The 23,172-nt window shown below is 39.5% G+C and overlaps 1 protein-coding gene across 3 annotated transcripts in view; it reads right to left on the bottom strand.

The window, feature by feature from the left end:
* Positions 1–12,100: 12,100 nt before the first annotated feature.
* The window catches only part of Mmrn1 (multimerin 1), a 75,401-nt gene continuing 64,329 nt past the window's right edge, over positions 12,101–23,172 (bottom strand). For 2 of the 3 annotated variants that reach the window (XM_001071128.8, NM_001427207.1), the window contains 2 exons: positions 14,280–14,432; positions 12,101–13,272 (listed from right to left, as the gene is read on the bottom strand). In XM_001071128.8, coding sequence (XP_001071128.2) covers positions 12,851–13,272; positions 14,280–14,432 — 575 coding nt within the window. In that variant the 3' untranslated portion in view covers positions 12,101–12,850. The remainder of the gene's footprint in view (positions 13,273–14,279; positions 14,433–23,172) is intronic. The other variant, XM_006236596.5, reaches the window with a different exon arrangement.

Below are 23,172 nucleotides of genomic sequence, written 5' to 3'. Positions count from 1 at the left end.
TTTTTTTTTATTTTTGTTTTTTTTTAATGCTGCTCAAGTAATGATTTAATTTGTCTAGATAGTTACTGATGCTAAGGAAACAGGTCCCTTACTCTTATAAACAAAACACAATTTAGACACATTCCACATTATATACAATAGAGACTACTTTTAAAGCTATTGTAGTTGCTTGTACATATGTTCTGGATCAGTATTGGGCACTAACAAATATGAGCCAAACTTGAGAGGGGAGAGGGTATGACAGGGTTATATAATCTGCACACTCTCTGAAGGAAGCCTTATGAAAACATGTGTGAGTAAGTAGCGGTGGGACTGAGAAAGGTAAGAGATAGAAGGCCAGCACAATACAGAGATGACAGTGAGTGAGAAAGGAAGGAAGAAGAGAGGGCAGAGTGGTAGAAGGAAGAAAGGAGGGGAAGGAATAAAAGGAGAGAGCAGGCAAACAGAAGAAGAGGATGGACAAAAGAAAGTGGGGTGGGGATTACAGAGAAACAGAACCGAGAAAGTGAAGGTCTAGACCTCCCTTTCCAGGTGAGGGCAGGGTTGTGAGAATGGAGAAGCTGCAGAGTAGAGAGGGGTCTCCCTACACCCTTTTTAGGCTTGATGTCAGAGAAAGTCAGAGAGGAGTCAAAAGGTTCTTGTCAGTGAAACCTGGGGAAGATCCTTTTGGTATGGAAGACCCTTAGACTCTACAAGTGTTGTGTGTCTAGGCCTCCTGGCTCCTGGCTCTGTGGTTGCTGGAAAATGCCAGCAGTTTGAGAAGCAATCAGCAAAGGTCAGAAGTCACCCAGAAACACAGCTGATGAATATGGAGGGCAAGATGAGAGAAAAGATGTGGGAAAGGAAAGAGAATTGCCCTTTGTTTTTCTGTGTTTCCACTGAAATGCTTAAAAAATTATTCTGAGATGCTATTACTGTAGCCTGGGCTCCTCATCTGGTCCCTCAGTCTGTTTAGGAAAGAAAGTGTAAGAGCTTCTCTTAGCTGAAGGCAGAGAAGGATAGTGCAGGCCTCTGACACAGAATGGGGCTGATCAGGTGTCTTGTCTTCTGGGCATCTTTCCCCAACTATTTACCTATTCATGCATTTTCCCATGAGCATCGCACCCTGTCCAAGAACAGATGCACACTGAGATCATACATTTTTCAGTAGATAGAAGTTTGTTTTCTTGTGTCTTTTTTTGAAGAATTTTCTTTGAAAGTGAGAAGACTATGTAGGGGCTATTTCCTCCTTAATGCTTATGAAACTGTACTTTGTGTTCAGGCTAAACTAAAGTCAGTGTGGATTTGATTTAAAACAATTCTCAGTAATCTTTTGTTAGCCAAGGCAGCTAAGACATCATATAACATTATCTTTATTATTAGCACTCAGGGGACACAGGAAAGTTGTCCTTGTCCTTTCTTAGCTTCCCTCACATATCCAACAGCAAGGCTGGCTCTATTACTGATATTACTCCAGCTTCAGCCACCTGTGCTTTCTGTTTTAAGGGGTCTCCATTTCAGAGCCTAATAAATATGCTGAACAATAAACCAATAATCTTTTTTAAAGCAGGAAACCATTAAAGGAAACTTTATAGTAAGAGCAAATTTTCTCTTGTTAGACAGTAGCCAACTTTTTTTAAGAGTGATAAATGAGAATGGAGTGACATAGAAGGTGAAGCAGTCCTCTAACTTTCAGCCTGTTTTACGACAGCACCGCTGAGCCAATCAGAGTAGCAATCCCCCAAAGTCCAAAGGGCAATGTCCTAGACTTGTTTCAAGACAAAGTTACAGATTTGCCAAATGGCAGATGGAATGAGCATACAGTGATTAAAACTTCCTCTGCCAGCTGGTGTGGTGGCACACCACAACATTGTCTCAGTATGTTAAAGGTTGCAGCAGGAGGATTGCTGAAAGTTTGAGGCTGTTTGGAGCTTTCAAAGAGCTCCAGTATGCACTATGATATATGTGCAGACTCTTACAGATTTCCTGCACTAGGAGAGATCCTTTGGCTGAAGGAAAGTTGACAAGCTGGTCCTGGCATCTCTACTCCAGTGATTTTCACTTTTTCACACTACCTCAGAACAGATTTGGCCACAATCTTAGTCTGAATACTGATTAACACAACTCTCTTTTTTTCTCCTCCTTCCTTCTTCTTTCCATGGCCACTCTTGTCTTTCCCCCACTCTGCCTTTATTTTCCTTCTGTAAATGTTCCAGTCATGGTGGGAAAATGGAGACTTAAGATTGCAGCATCAAGAACATCTTTTGCTGTCCAGGTACAAGAAAGCTTAATATCTCCAGGTAACAACAGCAGAAACAAAAACAATAACACCAATGATGTTTGGCAAAATTAAAATCTGCAGAATTATTTACATGGAAAGGAGTCATTATTAGTAGGTGGGTGTGGGGAGGTTCTGATGCTAACTAAGGTCCTGTATCCCAATTGGTTCTTGATCTGTCAGTAAAGAAGTCATGGGCCAATTGCTGGACAGAAGGAATAGGCCTTCTGGGTCTCTGGGGGATAAGAAACAGATGCAAGAGAGGAGGAGAGTTCGCCGTGCTTTGGAGAGAGAAAAATCAAGTGGCCTGTTGCTGCTCCTATAGGCGGGTGGTCATTGGTGTTTAGCAGGAACTAGATGGAGCTGAGCCACTGAAGTTTAGGGCAGGTTTAGGCTCATTTCTGGAGCTTAGGCAGGGTTGAAAAGTTACACACAACAGTTATTTTGGAGTCCTTTGCCTTTTGAGCACAGCTTGCTCACAGGCCACTTATCAGGCAATGTGTGCATTGGCTGACACAATACATTTTAGTGATAAAGCTGCAAGACTACAGTAAGGCCCCAGCTGCAAGATACAGAAACTGTTAGAATGCAAAATGAAAGCAGGAAACAACAACCTTGAATCTCTATTAAAGGGGACGACACAATAGCTGAAATGTAGACATCATATATAGATTAAGAACAATCAGGAGGTGTAGGCATTGTGAATGCAAACATGTTTACATTGCAGTGAATAAATTGAACTTTCCTAGGAAACGTTTTGTTCATGGTTTGTGATATTTATTCTTTATTCTCACTCTCTTCCTTTTCTATGTGTGTAATTGGAGATTTCAATGTTTTCCCCTTAGCCATAAAATGAAGAACTTCATTGACATGCCCTTGTGCCATCTGTAATGCTCTGTGGCATCATGGTCACGTCACATTGCTGTTTAAACCCAACTATGGAATACGTTTTTAAATAGGAAGAGATATTTACATTGTGTCTCTTAAATTCAGAAGGACAGCTTGTCCTTAGATGTCTTTTGTGCCCTTAGTAAACATGGGTATATTGTTCATGATGCTTTTCTTTCTCATCCACATGTGCTTAGAGTGCATCACAAGGGAAGAAAAAGAACCACAGTTATACAGATACACAATAGTTACCCTTCTTACTTTTGTTGTGTGGAGCAGAGTTGCTATTTGCTCTTAGCAGAGAACCTGCGACAAGGAAAAATTCAACAATGATCCATTAGTATTTCAACTATTTAAAGGAAATAGAATTAGAGTTTATGAATCAGAATCATGATTTAAGCATTTAATAGCAAGACTTAGAAAAGGGCAATGAAAGTCACATTAAAAAGGCATGAGATCTCTGGAGGGTTTTAGAATTTCTTCTACAGAATAATTTCCATACTATTTAACTGCTCATCAGCAGGAGTAAAGGCTTATACACACTTAAATAGTAAATCTACAGAGAAATAGATATAGCAGATAGTTGGACAGTAGACAATATAGAAGTCTTTGTGAGACATGTTTCACTGTAGCAAGAATATTCTGACAAGCCATGAAACTTGGTTTATAGCAATAGATTGAAGAGATTGGGACAAGAAAGCAACATGATTTTGACACACGTATAATTAATGTGAAATGCTATGTCTATGTTTAATATTTTTCTCATAAATTATGCATTTAGCTCACACTAGATATATCAGATCACATTAGAGATGGCTAGTTAATAGAAATGTTTCCCTATATGTATTTTCTGGCAACTGTTTTTCATTTTCAATCTATCTACATTTTTCATATAGATAACAAAATAGGCAAGCAGTGATCTTTATATATATTGTGGGCAATTAAGATGTTGATTCTAATGAAGTTAATAGGAGGGATACACGCAAAATAAATTATAAAACCAGAAAAAGTTAAGAATTATTTGTCATTGTTGGTATTCTAAATTCCAACAGTAAACAAAGTTGAACAGGCCCCAAAAGTCACATTTTCCTGGGTTATATAGTATGATGGTTTTTTTTTTCCACTGTTGAGTGAAGTTGATGTATATTTTAAATCTACTTTAAATCTCTAAAAAGAAATGGCAGTAACACAATTAAATTTGCACTGTGAAAATACTCCAACCGCTAGATCATGTCACTTATATTCAGTGGAAGCAGCATAGGACTGTGTCAATCCAAGTAATGAGGAATTCTGTTATACACGGTGTGTAGTCTATGCAAACAGTTCACAACTAAGGCGAACAGGGTTTTAGAGCACCATTCTTACTACTGCTGCAGTAGAAACCTGATCCTGTGAATGACATGCTTGCTCCCCTCAGAACTTTGTGTATTCAAACTTCATTCCAAAAGAATGTGATTGGAGGTAAAGTCTTCAAGATGTAATTAGATTTAGAGGAGCCCATACATATGGGGCCTCCATTAGAGAGAATAGCCTCAGTAGGAGAGAATGACAAGAGAGAGTGTGATAAGGGTCTCATTGTGTATGTGTGACTGGTCTGGAACTCATTATGCAACCCAGGCTGGCCTTGAACTTGAGATCACATGCGTCAGTCTCCCAAGTGCTATCCTCACTTGTGTAAACCATCACACCTTGCTGGGCTGAGCCTTCCTAAGAGAAAGTTTTTTAATCTACATCTTTTCCATGGAAAGATATCCTAAAAAGAATTCAGAAGGTCAAGGAACATCTCTTAGCAGGCACCAAGTCTACAGGCACCTTCTAACCTTCTACAGTTGGAGAAATATATGCTGTGAAAGCCGTGAAGACAATAGTGTTTCCTCAGGACAGCTGAAACTAAGACAATTGGTATCTGGAAAATGTTTTATGCAAACCTTGGCTTTATGTTCCTTTTTAGTGGCACACACCTATAATCCTTGTACAAAGGAGGGTGAGGTAGGAGGTAACAAGCTTGAGGCAAGCCTCAGATAGATTGTGGCCCTGTCTCGGAAAATCAAATATGAAACAAAAATTAAAACGAAACAAAACTATTGCAACTACCACCAACAAAACATTTCCCAGGTAAATACCTGGGCTTTCACAACGTATGAAAGGATTCATATGCAAATCATAAAGCCCCCTACATTTGGACTTTTTCCAGAGTTTTGTATTCAGTTGGCATGCCAACCTAGATAAATGAATGCAAATCTACCGTGTTGGATTGTAGGAGGGTTCATGGAGAATTCTCAATAAGCTGTGGTAAAGGCACTGAGGAATGGTGCTTAATAACCTTTCTAGGACTGATGCAGCCGGTGTGTGAAGCCCAGGAGAGCCACATGACTAAATAGCACATGCCAGCATAGCAGGCCTATATTTCACTTTAATGTGTCTCATGTGTACCCCATGATAACAGATGGGAGGTAAATGCTTTTGATTGATGACAGTTTTGCTACATTTGAAATTGGCTTTGATGGTGACAGGACACTACTGACTATTTTTCTAGCATGAGGAAGGACACACTAATAAAACAGTAGTTTTCATTGTAGGAGCCGAGGGAGCCTCCTACTATGTTCACACTCAGCTGACAGAGTATGAAAAAGCTTGTATATTGCATATTCATATATAATTTAACTAGTTTCATAATAGTTGATAATAAATGAGTGATAATTTGTAATATATAAATGATAGGAAATATACATTTGAATATGTATGTCTAGTAAAAGGACATTTTTATAAATGAGGTATATAAGACATAAATATATATTTGTATAATTTAACTGAATATTTACAATTACAAATTAGAATTCTCTGGACTAGTATTTTTTGAAAAATAATCAACACCATACCAAGAAAATTAAATAGCCAACCATAAAAAGTCTGCATGCCATATTTGAATCATTTATTAATGTCCAAATAAAAGAAGCTCATTCTTTGGAAATGAGATGTTTCTCCTTTGGATTGGTGGGAGAAAAAATATATTTAGGCACATATGGTTATTACAAACACTTATTTGTTTGATTAACTAATTAAGTGTGTGTGTGTGTGTGTGTGTGTGTGTGTGTGTGTGTGTGTGTGTGTCAGAGTGTATTCAGGACCCCTCAGAAGAGGACACCAGATCACCTAGGAAAGGGATTATATGGGTAATTGTGTGGCTTTTAGGAACTGAACCAGATCCCCTGCAAGAGCAAAAGGTGCTCTGTAGTGAAGGGCCATCATTACAGTCCTAACAAAGGGCTTTAAACTATGAAATCTCAACTCCCTGGACTATAAATTAGGTCAAAGGCACAACAAAAAGAGGAGTCCTTAAGAAGATTAACTTTTGTTCTTCTGGAACATGAGGGAAGTGGACTGGGGTGAACAGTTTCCTGACTCTGGGAGTACCAACTCAATACACGCTTTTACTGACTCACACGGTATTTGTTTTTAGATTGTTATAGATGGTTTTAAATCTCCATCATATTATCTATTAAGCACAGATGAAATAATGGTGTCAGAAGTCAGAATCTGGAAAATTCTCCGGAGCTTGCTGAGCAGAATGGCATGAGGAGTTCTCTGTGAGTGAATCTACATGGCCGGAGAAGGAAGAAGCCCACTGTCTCCTTAGAAGAACTCAGCCCTCATAGTGTGTTTTCTGGCTGGGAAAGTGTGTGCTTGTGTTTTGAATTATTAACTGGAGCCAGTAGCGCGAGCTAGCAGGGTATGTAAATGTCAATTTGTCACCTGCATTTGAAAGTAAGGCAAGCTGCTGTCCTGAAGGTGAACCCCAAAACCAAGTAGTTGAGTAAGGAATGTAGCCTTTTGCATAATGAAGACCTGGTGGCTGCCAGTGCTGTGGCTGTCAGGGAGAGAGAGACTTAGGCAAAGGGACAAAGAAGACAGGACTGAGCTGGGGAGAGGCAATGCGAAGCACATGGAGAGATACAGAGGCAGAGAAGTCAGATTAAGTTAGAGGCCAGCTGACAGACTGCCCCAGGCAAAAGACCAACAGCCTTAAACTATGTAGATATCTCCGAGTCTTTATTATTAAACTTCAAGCAGGATCCCCAAAATCCCTTCAAAAGAGGTCTCCCCTCCACCTTGTGCTGGGTTCTTCTACTGTTTGAATACTTTTACCATGGCAGAAAGTTGCTTAAATAATATTTGTCAACTTTCAAAACCCAAGCAAGCAAGTTCAAACAACTTAGGGTTGCTGTATTACCTCTTAGCTCTAGGTGACATTGTTATCTTACTTTATATTCCACACATAGGTATGCAAAGATTAGTGTTAACCATTAAAATTTCAAATACCTCAAACCCAGCTAATGATACATGTCAGTTATTTAATTAGAAAACTCATGGCTCAACTGGTTCCTTACTTTGCAATCCAGAAGATTGCACTACTGGCACAGATACAGACAGTTCCAATAGACAGAAAAAGTATATTTACTCTCTATTTGCACTATGGTAAATATTTTAGTCAGGGACTACAGAAAACATTTGCCTTCTGAACGGTCATAAAAACCACTGATCAATAGGCAGTCAGAGAGAAGTCCTTGAAGCCCTTCTGGGTTCAGCCTCTAGTCCACACTCTTCCCTATAACCTCCATCTGCTCTGAGTGTGCATGGGCCTCCATGTGCACAAATCCCACTTGCAGAATCGGTGATAGTTTGCAGTTTTCTACATCATTTTTTTCATCATGGATAGGTGCCATAATGACCTAGCATTAATTGGTATTTGTCCACTATATGAACACATAGTTTTCTAATTCTCTTTTTGACACATGAGTGACATAGTGTTTTGAGCTACCACCAATAAAAGTGCTATATAAATATTCATGTATATTCCTGGTATTGGTGTATGTTTTTAATTTAATTTAATTTTGGTGTTTCTCGATAGGTTATTTCTCAGCCAGTGAAATCAGCCGGGTTTTATTGGAAAGCTACTCCCAGCAAGTTCACTGGCTTGAGATTGAGGAATTGAGGTCAGGGAGCTTGTCATGGGAAAAGGCAGATTGTCTAACCCAGATATGCTTAGTGGGTACTGTTCCTGAAACCTGCTGAACATGACTCAAGATAATTATTATTTCAAGATAACAAATGGCCTGTTTCTCTCCCCACCTACCTAATTCTGAGAGTGGGCTTTATTTCCTTGGTTCTGAATGCCCCACTCCCACCGCTCCTCCAACTCCCAAGATCCCTGGGCCTAAAAGTTTCAAATGTACAATCAAGAATAAGTTTTTCTCCCTAAGCCCCTTAACTTTATCTTCTGCCCCTAAAATACAGGTGATCCCTCAGAACTTGTGTGCAGAAAACTCCAAAACTGCTACCCACAGGTGCTCCTGTCTACAGTCACAGAGGATTCTACTGGACCTGCAATTTCTAAGCCGCCAGATGGCCCAAAGATTGTGGGCAGCAGTGAAACAACCAGTTCCTCCCAAATTTCCAGTTTTTTGCCCACAATCCCCCCAAAATGGCACCCCAATGTCAGCAGGAAGTAGCCATAGACAATTACAGCATCCCTTATTGATTTATAATCAACAAAATGCTGCGACATTTGGTTTTAGATCCTGGGACAAGGGAGTGAGGTGCATACTTAAATGTCAAAGCTGACCAGACCTCCATGTTCTCCCAGCAAGCATCCCTCAGTCCCTATGGCATATCCTGCTCCCAACTTTTTTCCCCTAGAGGCCCCGCCCTATATAATCCAGAACCACCTCAGTCTCCTTCCTCCTCCCCTTCCCTCTCCCTCCCACTCTCCCTCTCCTTCTCTTCACTCTCTTTGTATGCAGTGCCCTTTCTCTTTTTTCCTTCCCCCTTCTCCTGCCTTTCCTTATGATGATTCCCCTTCGCTCAATCCTTGGGGCTAGTCAACTTGCCCCAAGAATAGCTTTTCAATAAACCTCCCTTTAATATATTTAGTCTTGCTTGAACTGGCTCATTTCACTGGCAGAGAAACAACCTATCATCTATTAAATGAAACTAGTGTTTTCATTTGAAAAGTTGTAAGCTTTGATGAGGGTATGTGGGTCCGTTTTATATATCAATGAACTATGGTTGGTAGAAATATTGAAAGGTCAACTGGCTAGTACTTACAGAAATTTAAAATAAAAAGTTTATCCTCTGTCCAGACATTCATCTTTGCTATACTGAAAAAAACTCTCAGCTTCAATGTGCCTCTATTTCTCATGGGCAGAATGAGGAAGGCAAGAAATAACATGTATTTAATAGATTAATAGATAGTTAATGGAGATACAGTGACCATCAAAATTAATTCATGAGAAATGATGGCAGTATAAAAATGTTCTCATTATTTTTACTCATAAGAATATATTCAGAAATTCTTTTTCAAATATGAATAGAATATCATTCTCAAAATGTTATTCTAAAGATAATCATTGTTAGCTTCATTGCTACTGACATGACACCTTCCTACCTGACGTGTTTCTGAAGTCAGTGAGACCCCCTGTGTATGCATATTCTTTGGAATCAAGCATCTCAGAATCTATTCCATCATATAGATTAGTACTTACCTGTTTAGGAATAGGAGTGGATCTCCATGTCTTACTTTCAGGTAGCCGGAAAAGGATTAGTAGCCTTGAAGTCTATGAGGATGAGTTTCATCCTCATAGTCTGCTGTGGTTCCCATCTCCCACTTCCCTAGTAACACTTAGAAGAAAAACATCCCAACCACCCCTCCTTAGGATTAATGTATCATGTAGAAGGGTGGTTGGTGTCCGGGCTTTGTTGAGATCTATTAAGAGAAAGCTACATCTTTATGGTAAAAAAAAAAAAAAAGAAATCTGAGTTCTACCTTTGGCCCTAGGTAGAGACAGGATATTTTGCTCTGCCACAAAGATTAGAACATTACATCTATTGTCTCCTTCTTTAAGAATTATTCCACATTGTCTGTGAATCACCTTGTTAGGAGATTCCACAGGAAAGTGGTTCAGAGAAGACATGCAAAGAAGATTAGTGGAATAATTGTCTCCTTAATGCGATAGTGCACTTAGATTTCCTCAAAGCTCCTTCCCCAGTGCAGTGCTCATTCCTTTCCCCAGACACTGGGTGAGACTCTCAAAAGAAATTGACCTTCTTTCCAGTAATTTTACACTTCCTTTCCATCCCTGTGGGATGGACTCTTCCTTTATTAATTGTAATCTTGCCAGATGCTGATCACTGTGATAAGGACCCCCCAGTCCTGAGATCATGCCCACAAGTTCCACCAAAGTCTCACAGATGCGTATTCTCTTGGAAAGCACACACCCATGATGGGTGTCACACACTCAGGTTTGTCCTCTGTCCACCTTACTGTCTGCAGAGGCACCCTCTTCTACTAACCCTCTTCATTAAACCTGTACTAAAATATCTTTAAAACAATTCCCAATGCTGCTAACTTTCCTTCTGAAAATTTCAGTGCTAAAGTTGAGAATCCTGGTTTGGTCTCCCTGGAGATTCTCCTAAACCTCTCACGGAAGTTTTCCTGTAGTTGATGGTGAGGAGCAGTGCTTCTTTTACTTGTATCCTAAACACTGACTTTCTCTTTCTTGAATATTGGTTAAAATCCTGGGGACGCCTCACTTTCACTTTGGGCTTTGCCACTCCCGCTGAAGACCTCTACTTTTCCATTATGTGTCTAGGAAGTGGAGACTTTTACTTTCTTTGGAAAGTCAGTTATGTCACATGGTGTTTGGCTGGGGGCACACTGGTGAAAGGATGTTTTGCTGGAGTAGACATGTGAATGACTTTTCCTGAAGCAGACACAGATGAAAGGATGCTTTGATTTAGCAAACGTGGGAAAAGACCTGGGATGACGGAGTATAAATATGACCTACGGTATTTGGTTTGCTCTGTTTCACTATTTTTCATTTACAACATATATATACTGATTGGTTTTCCTTAGGGTTGTTGAACTCAACTTCTGGTAACACTGCCATTGAGAGAAAATCTCCCAAGAACTGCATGTGAGGTTCCTGCAGCAACTTCCGGTTTCCATGGCCTCACCTCAGGCGGGTTGGTGAGCCTGGGTGTTTCTTCAGGATTGAACTACAGCTGCAGGTTTGTGCCTGTTGTCTGCCTGCCAAAAGGACTGGACTGTAGCTGCCAGTTCATGTGTACTGTCTGCTTGCCTAGAGGACAGGTCTACAGATGTTGAGTCATATTTTTTGTTTGTTATGGGACTGAACTGCTGCCAAAGAAGATCAAGAACTATTGATCTCAGAGAACTATTACTGAGTGGTGGGCTAGAGGAGAGGTTGAACACAATATAATTTGGTTACAAAAAGTTTATATCTGCACATCTGCTTCTGTACCTTCATTGCTAAACGTCCTGGTTTTCTTGAACCCTAGATCAAGAAGGCATAGAGGACTGGGGAGAGGGCCTAATAGTTAGGAGTTTAATGGGCAAGAGTGAGGATCAGAGTTGGCTTCTCAAAACCCACAGGATGCTGGTTGTATGTGACTGTCTTGTTTGTAATTCCAGTAACAGAGGAGCCCCCAGAGCATGCTGGCCAGCCTGGTCATATCCTAGAGCTGTTGGTTTGCTTGAGAAGCTCAGTCTCAAAGAATAAGGTGAAAAAGTGATCAAGGTTGAATCCCAATACCAACCTAGGGCATCCACAAGCATGTTTACACATGTGCAAAAACATACATGTATAGATCTGTACACTACACACACACACACACACACACACACACACACACACAGAGGGGGAGGGAGGGAGAGAGATAGAGACAGAGACAGACAAAGACAGACAGAGACAGAGAGACAGAGACAGAGACAGACAGAGAGACAGAGACAGAGACAGAGAAGAAAGACAGAGGCAGAGAGAGGAGATAGTTTCTTTTCATTCTTCTCTGTCTTTCTCTTCTTAGCAGCTGCCCAACTGTATAGTTGTTACTTTTTGCTCAAACTTTAAAGAAATGACACTTGAGCTTCCCTCAGAGTCCATCTTTAAATCCCTTTATTATTAAGACTAAGAATCCACAAAAGGACACCTGAATTTCTCCACAGCAGTATAATAGAATAATATGAATAAAAAAGCATTGTGCTTGTCTTCATGCAGATTTATATAACAGAGGCAGAGAAGTAGCGCACATAAAATTAGGTGTAAATGTCTAAATAGGAATCGGTTAGGTCTCTATTTTCCAATTTTTCAAAGACAGTATTTAAACACACTTCATATTTATAATTCACTCTCCTTACTTTTGAACCCAGATGCAAATTTTAGTTCATAAAACTGATCAACTCAACAGGAAAGGAAAGTTAAAAGTTAAAACGTGAGATTTTATTTCTTTGAATAATTTATTTGAGTTTGTTATTTTAGGAAATTCTTTTCTATGGTTATAAGTACATGATATAACAAAATTTGAGTTGCTTTGTGAAATCTGCTGTGACATTTCATTTTACACTGGAAAGAGTCCCAGGGAAGGAGCACAGGTAGGCACGTCTGGGGTGACAGACACATGTTTGGGGGAGTGGTTTCACTTATTTTCTATGCCTCTGTGTCCCCTTAGGAGAAAGGACCCCTTTCTGCGCAAGACATCCAAATCATTTTGTGAAACAAGCATTCAGGCTCTTCGATGACAAATCTCATTTAGTGTAGAAATACCACAGTAGAGCTGCTGTGCATGCAAGGATAAATAAAAGGGCAGAGAGCGTTGGAGTAGACGTGACTGTCTACCTCTCACACAAACTTAGGTGCGGTATAACAAGTAACCACTGAATGTGGTCACAGGGGGATATTTGATTGGAATCGTTCCTTTTACAAGTCGCAACCACACTTCCTGTCCATAATTTAATTCAAATAAGGCATCCCCAGTCAAAACTCTGTCACAGTGTATCTCACTGTCAGTATTTTCAGACTCAAATCTAAGCTTGTCTACTCCATCCACCACAAAAAACCCCGAGATATGAGCACTGAATGACTCAATAGTGTATTTGAATATATATACTCCAAGGTATGGAATTCTGAACTTGCCAGTTCTCGGGTTATATGAAGCCCCATAATTGACGCTTAGATCATTGAACAGGATAGGACCAGGTGCCGTCATTCCGTGAGTGTGAGATACGAAAAAAGCCACCATTGGAGCGTATCTGTAAGATCCTTTGGAAAAATCTGTTCAAGGAAAAACATGACATGAGTTATTTTTCAGGGTTTTATCTTGTTTTACTTCATATAGTTCTCATTTTATCTCAGTCACACAGACTTAACAGAAACATAAAATTCTCTATCAAACTGAAGAATGCTCATGTGTCTGGGTGCCTGCCTCTGCTGTAGGGTAAATGTAGAAACACCCAGTCTCCAGGAGTCTCAGTTTCTCCGTTTAGATCAGGATCTATTGTGACATCTGGCAACTCTGTTGTATAAATGCCTGCAAGGTCATTTGCATGCTGAATTGCACTCCCTAGAGATAAAGAAATTCAAAGTACTGAACAATTATTATGGGATGCACCGGATGCCCTACAAGAACTAAAACCTCAAGGATAGAGAGACAAGTTTCCATGATAATTTCTAGAGGCTGAGACCAAAGAGAAATGAAGCCAGGCTCATGAAGGAGAAACAGGCAGAAGTAAGTTTCTATGTAATTAATGCCACACACACTTAGGAAAGATTTAAAATGGACTAAAATGAACTCTTAGCAACAGGAAATCGGTAAGATCTGATTTGAAATATTCTGTGGCCACTAAAGATAATATATTTTGGATGATGGAGTGCTACATTAAAACTTGCTATTATTGTATGAATGGTGTGTGTGTGTGTGTGTGTGTGTGTGTGTGTGTTGTGTGTGTGTGTGTGTGTGTGTGCGCGCGCGCGCGCGCGCACGCGCGTGCACGCGCAGGCCGCACGCGTCCCATAGGACAACTTATGGGAGTTAATTCTCTGCTTTCCGGGTGGGATGTGAGCATCAGACTCAGGTGTCAACTGCCTTCCAGTAGCCTTTCCTGTTCAGCAGCCTCAGGGTCGGGAGTGCTATGCTCTCAAAGCAAATGTGTAACAACACCAATTGACGGAAGTGAAGAAAACATGGAAAACAAGCTAAGAAGGCACAGATGATCTTTCACAGTATTTCCAGCATGTGTTCGTGCGTGACACCGAGAAGCATAAGAAGGTGATGTCTGTACCTGGTGCTAAGGCATTTTCTTCGACAATCTTCACGGTGCAAGTGTCACCCATGAACGGGTGCCTGCAAGCGCAGATGAAACTGGATCTCCCGCTGATGCAAGTGCCACCGTTCTGGCAAGGGAAGCTGCTGCAACTGGAATATTCCTGTGCTGCTGAAAAGGAATCACAGCAAAAAGGATAATCGATTGTTGTCTCAAACCCAAGTTGTGAGAGGGGTAGATAAAACGCTGAATTTGAAAGAAGGAAAATGAGTCCTTAGACTGAAGCCACTCACCAGTTTGGGCCTGGGACATAGTGCAGATCTCTTATCTCTGCCACTTATCAAGGAGGGAACGGGACTTCATGCAAAACCCCCGTATTTGATCCCATTGCGTGATGCAAGGATAATTTTGTGATCAACTATATATGAGTGTATTAAACTTTTGGTTAACTTTGAAACAGATATAACTATCGAAATACAGAACTAAGTATATTTGAACTAAAAAAAAAGGATAAGGTTTTGAATCATTAGAGAAGAAAGATCCCTTTTTATTTTCTTAAGGATGTGTTATTATTTAAAACATTTAGATGTTTGTGTGCACATTTGAGTGGATGTGTATGTGGCAGATTCCTCTTCACCCCAGCAGAGGGATTTGGGTCTCAGGGAAGGAGGTTTATAGGCAGTTTTCAGCTGCTTGGTATGGGTACTGGGGGCAGAACCAGTGTTCTTTGTGGGAGTCGTAAATGCTGTAGTCCTCTGACCATTCTTCCAAATCTACCTGTTTAACACTAAAACCAAAGCAAACCAAACAATCTCTCATACTTCATCACCTAAAAATAGAACCTTATTTTGAAAATTACAGTTTTAACGAGTGACAAATTCAAACAAAACTTTAAGACACAAACTTAGTGACTTGTATTTGTAGCTCGCGAGAGCCTCTGATGATCACACACAAAACTCTTTCTGAGGTTACAGTTTCCATAGAGCACAGGAAATACTTAATTTTGCAAAAACTCCAAGTAACAATGGCAGTACAAACGGCAAAATATTATGAGAATTTGTCAGAGAAATACGCTGGAAGAGTCCTCCCTTGACTGGCCACATTACTGTTATGGCGCCACCTTGTGGCAGTGATGTAAAGTTAACATTCACTCATTTCAACACGTGATTGTAGATCACTTGAACTGTGGATCCTGTATAGCCTGCTTTGTTATCATATGAAATGGCAGGACTCCACATGGGAAGGAAACGACTTTTGTTTGAGCCTGGCTTATTTCACTCATCTTGATGACATCTAGTTTCCTTTAATTATCTAACATGTGCATTATTATTGTTTTTATTACTGTTATTATTATTTTACAGTTGAACAAACCTTCATTGTGTGTGTGTGTGTGTGTGTGTGTGTGTGTGTGTGTGTGTGTGTGCATAAAACACTTTTTCTGAGTGTGTGTTCAGCCGTGTTATTAGGTGCATATGTGTGCATGTGGAGATCAGAGGTTGGTGTGGGGTGTCTTTTTAATCATTCTCCACCTGAGTTTTTGATATGGCCTTTCATTAAACTTGTATCTCATATACTTGGATACTTTGGTTGGCCAATAAGTCCCACAATCTTCCCACCTCCAACCAATTCTGGGGTTACAAACACAGTCTATGCCTGGCTATTTACATGGGTACTGGGGATCTGAACTAAGGACCTCATACTTGTATGTCAGATACTTTATTTACTGAATTACATCCCTTGTGACTACATATATATATATATATATATATATATATATATATATATATATATATATATATATAACAACATATATGTAATTTAAAACGAACTTATTTTGTTTAATAATTATTTTATATATCTCTGTGTTGTCTGTTTTTAAATGTGTATTAGCCATTCATTCAAAACATGATCAAACTTCATGACTGTATTAATGCTTTTTAAAGAGAATATATTAGTATGTTCCTTGAAAACTCTAAAATGATTTGAATTTTCTTTACATATTCTCTATAAAATACTTCTTTCATCTAGAAAAGTATGTGAATAACTTAGGCAAAAGATTTTATATATTTATGTATATTACATGCAATATATTTGAAGAAGTGTGTTAAAGTGGCCTGCATTTCTTGAACACTTTCACCCCTTGAATCAGGCTTTCTAGCTTTTCCTTTGAAGTTAGCCCTTATTCTAGAACTTAGTCTACTACTTGCTAGCTTAAAAACAACCAGCAAGATTTCATTGCTTGTTGAAGTGTGAATTCTTGTCTGCAAAGCACTATTTCCATTGGTCTTCCCATTCTCTGACCTAGCACCATGATCAACTGGAACACTGCTCCATTAATGCACTTCACTAGCAATGATCGATTACGCAATACAGTTGCAGGATAAGGAATCACTTCTGTGGCTTGATCAGCTCTACAATTCTTACTTTCCCAGATGAGGAAGTCAATCAATCTCACTTATAGACTAGGTCTATGAAGTCATCAAACCTATTCCAGGGAGAAAAAACCCAGGCTCTGTGAAATGACGGCTTTCTTTCCTTTTCTACTCATTCCAATTCCTTCTTCAAAGACAAGACTTGTGCTTGCTACTCAATGTCTACTGTGCACACTCAGCTCTCCTTCACCTGTCCCATTACTTTCTGTGATGGATGCTCACTTTGCTCTCATCTCTTAGCATTGTAGAGCATGTTGTCTATCCTGCATCCCAACTGTTCTGTGGAGTCACTAATATGCAAGAAAGGACCAGTTCTGTCTTGTTGAGGAACTGAACTTTATCCTATTCCTGCAGTAGTCCAAACTTCTTGTAATCATACAGTTGCCTACTAGGACTTCTACCCTGTGCCTCCTGTTCATCTACCAGGATTCCTCCTGACTTCTACAACTGTTCCACACTTTCTCTTTTAGGTTGCATTATTTGCCTCACTTGCTACTTAAGGTATTTCTGACTTTCAAGTTGTAGACATAGTAACTCACATTTTAACATGTAATGTCTGTGATACCTGGTACTGAACACATAATGCCAGTTGAGTCTTGGTTGTAGAGACTACAGTGTTAATTGTTAGTTGCTACTTCTGAAGAGATTTCTCATTTCTTCCATTGAAAAATATGTTCATAGGTTTTATATTTGTCTCAAATTTTGTCATAACAGGTCATCTGCACTCTGATGTTATTGAAGGGTTTTAAAAGTCTACATTAATTCATTTGAACATGTGTTTATGAGTAATACTGACTTGGCTTTCCTGTCCATAGAAACTGCCTTGTTTTATTTTGGGTTAATGTGTCAGCAACCCATACCAGCTTAGATACCAGTTCCACATTTCTGTTGTGTATGTGCCATCCAATCAGCGCTGAAATACAACATGACTCTATTTCAGGTATATGGCCTCATGGACAGGCAAGCATGGTTTATGACAGTACATCAGTTAGAATTACACATAGGTTGCTACAACTCAACTTTTACACATCCTATGACTCATACTGTTCTCCTTTATTTCCACAGTACTTTAAAAATGGTTAGGTGTTCAATAGGCAATTTGTTTTGGAAGTATCATAAAAAGATGAACTTCAATAAAACAATTTTTTCACCTCTCCTCATCCCTGATGCTACAGCTACCTTCACTCTCTCAATTATTGTCTGATGCCATATGAGGTCTCCCATAGAACTTATCACACTTGATTATAATCGTTCATGTGTTTTTACTTCCAACAGAATGTCACATTTTATGACATCAGGGCTCAAAGTTTACTCCTTAAATACATCACTGTGAATTCCCACAGTAGAAGGCATATGCAAAATGGCAAAGCTTTGAAGGATGAATGAACAAGTTAATGAAAGTTTGAATTGGTGGTTAGTTCCTTATCCAAATCCTGTCTTCGCAGTTTCACAAAGACCTTATGGGTTTGGTTGGGATCATTACAATTAGTTGAATGGTTTTACTGACTCAACATTCTGCTATCTTGTGCAAGTAGCATGGCTAATCTTTCACTGCTAATTTCCCTATGTGGAACATTACTAAAATTAATTTTCGGTTGTCTTCAGATAGTTTGGGAATCTCACTTTGTTCTGGTATCTGCATTCCGATCTAGAATACATCATGACTCCATTTCAGGAATATGACTTGCAGTCTCCTCTTCATTCTATTACTATATTTCATAAAAGTCTGGGCTATTTTTGAACCCATTATAGAGGTCTTTCCATTTCAGAGTACCTTCCCTTTATGAACAGTTGGCATTTGTGACTGTAACTGCCTGATCCATGTGTGAGGTGCATGAAGATAGGCACTGACTTGAATGCACACTTCATCTCCTTAGTCTTTCTCAGCACTCACTCAGAACTTATTCAAAAGGAGTTTCATGACTGAACTCACACTCTGTGTTCTACATTACTTTTATTTGTATTTATTACATATGAAATAGATTGTGTACTTTATTTACTTCTGTTTCAGCATCAGAATCTGACTTTATATTTCTTCATTTAAACTAGCAGTTTTCAACTATGGGGCATGACACCTTTGGGGTCAAAGAACCTTTTCATAGAGGTCTCATATCAGATATTCTGCAATCAGATATTTATATTATGATTCATAATCAGTAGTAAAATTACAGTTATGAAGTGACAATGAAAAATTTTATGGTTAGGGGGTCACCACAACATGAGAACTATATTAAAGGGTTGTGGCATTAGGAAGGTAGATAAACACTGATATAAACGATAACATTGCAAAGGGCTAGTGACTGCGATCCCTGCTCATGGCACAATGAAGTTTCAAGGGGATTAGTGAGGGGTCATGCCCTGTTGCCTCTGGACAGCTTCACAGCACACTGGGGAAAGCAGCCTACCGTTCTCTGTATAACTTTGCCACTAGGTGACTGCTCTTACAGGACCACTTTTATTTATATTTCATCTTGGTTTCAGTGACAAAATTCTTACCCCATTTCTTACATAAGACTTATTCTTCCATGGCTCTAGAAGTATTTCACATTCCCCTCCTGACAAGTCATGGAAGTGTCAAAATGTACATTTGTATTCAGTATTCAAATTTATCCTACTTACACATATTGGGCTCACTAACATAAATGTATAGAACTATTCTAGGCACTGACATGACTTAGGATATTTTTTTAACAAAGGCATAAGATTGTTGAGGTTTTGTCTTTTACTGTCTACTGTAATGCTAAGTGAGGGTTCCCAAAACCTGGAGTCTGCGGTAGCCCCTGGGACCCTGCCCCATAGTTCATTCTGAGTGGTGAATAAAGATGCCAACAGCCAATAGCTGGGAGAAGAGACATAGGTGAGGAGGAGATTTTTCACCGGATTAGAGAGAGGAGACCACAAGGAGGGAAGAAAAGAAAAAGAAGGAAGAAGAACATGCGTGAGGGAAAGCTTGAGCCTCCATAGATGTAGGCCAAGAGAATGTGGCTAAAGTACATAAATTTCAGCAAAAGTAGATGTGGGCAACTTATAGCAAAAACAAAGAAGTAAATAAAAGAAGAAAAGAAGAAAAGAAGACATGAGAAGAAAAGAGAAAAGGAAAGGAGGGAAAAGTATTTTGTGAGTCTCAATTTCCTACCTAGGAACAACCACAAGGAAACAGCTGTGACTGGCAATTGTATTAGACTCTTCACATCTGATTTATGCATTCAGTAATTTTAGTGGTTTGAATGTCCCCCATAGGCTTATATGTTTCAATGTTTAGTTACCAGCGAGTAGAACTATTTGAGAGGATTGGAAGAACTAGGGGGTGTGGCCTTGTTGGAGGAAGTGTGTTACTGGAGATGGGCTTTGAGTTTTCAAGAGTCTATACCAGATTTCAATCTTAATCTCTCTCTCTCTCTCTCTCTCTCTCTCTCTCTCTCTCTCTCTCTCTCTCTCTCTCTGCCTATGGAACAGAATATAGCTATCAGCTACTGCTCCAGGGCCTTCCTGCCTGGCACCCTGCTCTCCACCATAATAGACTAAACTTCTGAAACTATGGGCAAATCCCAAGTAAATGCTTTCTCTTACAAAAATTTCCTTGGTCATGGTTTCTCTTCACAGAAATTGAATATATGACTAAGATGGTATCCATTTGTCATTGTTAGATTTTATGATTAATATTTTTATTTTTTCCCTCCAAATGCTCTGGAATGTAATGCTTTTAAAACTACTGCACCAGCCTCTAAACCACTGTGAACGCAAATGTAAAATGTATGACTCTAATTGTAAAAAATGTAGATGTCATTGCTTGTTAAGGCCTTCTATTGTGAAATATACACATATGTTTTGCTGTGTATATAGTACAAAATTCAGAACCTTTTATAAGTTGTTTTAGAGAATGTAAATTGATTTCTGAAGATAAGCTCTGTAACATTTATCAAATTCTTTTGAAAGATGGACTGTGCCCCAACAATCTTACTTTTCAGGTCTTATTCACAGAGAGCTCTGTTCATGTAGCAATAGTTAAAATAGAGTAAAATTGAAAATGACTCAAAAGATAAAAATAAAACTGAGTTGTGTAACTGTAGGCAGATTTTTTTTCAGGACATGGAGAGCCATAGAAGAGTTGAAAACTGAGATGAACTTACTTTCTTTTGGAATCCAAGCTCAGACACTTACTGATGATAAAAGCTTATGTAAATGAGTCTTAGTGCAACACTACATTACCATGACATGGTTAAAGACAAATTATATTTACTGTACCTATAATCTGGGAAGTTGTTTTCCAATATATTTCTTGAGATACATTTGAATTCTGATATTATTCAAGCAAATTCTTGAAAAATAAAACAATAAATGGACACATAATTTTACCTATGTAATTTCTTTGTTGAGAATCAGTTTACTGTGATTATAAGGCAGTGTTGATATTGCCCTGTGTTATCAAATTGTTCCTCAACACTGGGTTGCTGAGTACTTTTCCTCAGTTCTATTTGATTTAGCAGGTCAGGAAATATACCCAGATGTCAACATCTACTAAGCTTGTGCTCCCTGACCCTCTTCTGGGACCCTTGTATACTGGTATTTTCACCTGATTAATTTTTACCACATTGAGAATTTCCAAACAAGATTGGCCTGCTCATTTCTCTCAAATCTAAATCAAAGAAGTTCAAATGTTATTGATTGATTGATGATTGTGTATGTGTGAATGTGTGTATAGAACATTGGGTGTCCTCTGTGGCTCTCGGCCTTATTCCCTTGAAACAGGGAATGGGAAGCTCACTATCTCAGTTAGGCTGGCAAGAAAATTTTAGGGTCTGGTTATATCTACCTCCCCCAATAAGGGGGTCACTATCATGTGCATTATTCTTTGTGGTTTTGTATGGGTGTTGTGCATTCAAACTTAGATCTTTATGTTTGCAGAACATGCAGTCCTACCCATTGAGCCATCCCCCGCATGCCACCACCCAGTTCTAGGAATTGAAATTTCCACTTTAAGTCATATAGTATCAGAAAAATTTTCATAGTGGTATTGACTAATCTTAAAAAATAATTTGAGAGCGTCTAAAAATCTCTGATCCCGGTTCACAACTCCCTGCTCCCAAATCCTGTGGGAAAGAGCTCATTGCCTGGACAGGTGGGCACTCCTGAGACTGCAGAATGGGAGAGACCACAAATACTGCCCACCCCTGCCCACATCCCTTGCCCAAGACGAAATTGTATAGGGTCTCTGGGAACCAGAAGATAGGGGCACTCAACCGGCGGATCCCCTGTTGTCCAGAAACCACCTGGACGTGAAGGTACCTGATCAACAGCTCCCTACACCCAAATCCCATGGGAGGAAGAGATAAACCTTCAGAGGGACAGACACGCCTGGGAAACCAGAAGAGAATACATTCTGCCCACATTTCTGACTCCAAAGGACAACACCTAACACCATCTGGGACCCCGGTGCATGGGGGACCCAGTAAAAGGCAGCACAGGCCCTCCTGGTTGCCCCCCTCACCAAGAGCTCAGAAGCAGCCCCCCAGGAGCAACTTCAGCTGCAGGACCACAGGTAAGACCAACCTTTCCGCTCCAAGCGACCTGCCTGGTGGACTCAGGACACATGCCCACAGGAACAGCTGAAAACCAGTAGACAGGAATGACTACATGCCTGAAAGCAGAACACTCTATTCCCATAACTGACTGAAATAAAACAGGAAAACAGGTCTATAGCACTCCTGACACACAGGCCTAAAGGACCATCTAGCCTCTGTCAGAAATAGCAGAACAAGGTAACACCAGAGACAACCTGATGGCGAGAGGGAAGAGCAGGAAACCAAGCAACAGAAACCAAGACTACATGGCATAATCAGAGCCCAATGCTCCTACCAAAGCAAACACTGAATATCCAAACACACCACAAAAGCAAGATCTAGGTTTAAAATCACATTTGATCATGATGATAGAGGACTTTAAGAAAGACATTAAGAACTCCCTTAGAGAAACTCAGGAAAACATAAATAAACAAGTAGAAGCCTACAGAGAGGAATCACAAAAATCCCTGAAAGAATTCCAGGAAAACACAATCAAACGTTGAAGGAATTAAAGATGGAAATAGAAGCAATAAAGAAAGCACAAAGGGAGACAACCCTGGATATAGAAAACCAAAGGAAGAGACAAACAGCCATAGATACAAGCATCACTAACAGAATACAAGACATAGAAGAGCGAATCTTAGAAGCAGAAGATTCCATAGAAATCATAAACACAACTGTCAGAAATAATGTAAAACTGAAAAAGCTACTGGTCCAAAACATACAGGAAACCCAGGACTCAATGAGAAGATCAAACCTGAGGATAATAGGTATAGAAGAGAGTGAAGATTCCCAGCTCAAAGAACCAGTAAATATCTTCAACAAAATTATAGAAGAAAACTTCCCTAACATAAGGAAAGAGATGCCCATAAACATACAAGAAGCCCAAATAGATTGGACCAGAAAACAAACTCCTCC

The sequence above is a fragment of the Rattus norvegicus genome, chromosome 4, assembly GCF_036323735.1.
Source record: "Rattus norvegicus strain BN/NHsdMcwi chromosome 4, GRCr8, whole genome shotgun sequence".
NCBI lineage: Eukaryota > Metazoa > Chordata > Mammalia > Rodentia > Muridae > Rattus > Rattus norvegicus.
Note: the sequence above shows the minus strand (reverse complement) of the source record. Positions and strands in the feature narration are given on the sequence as shown.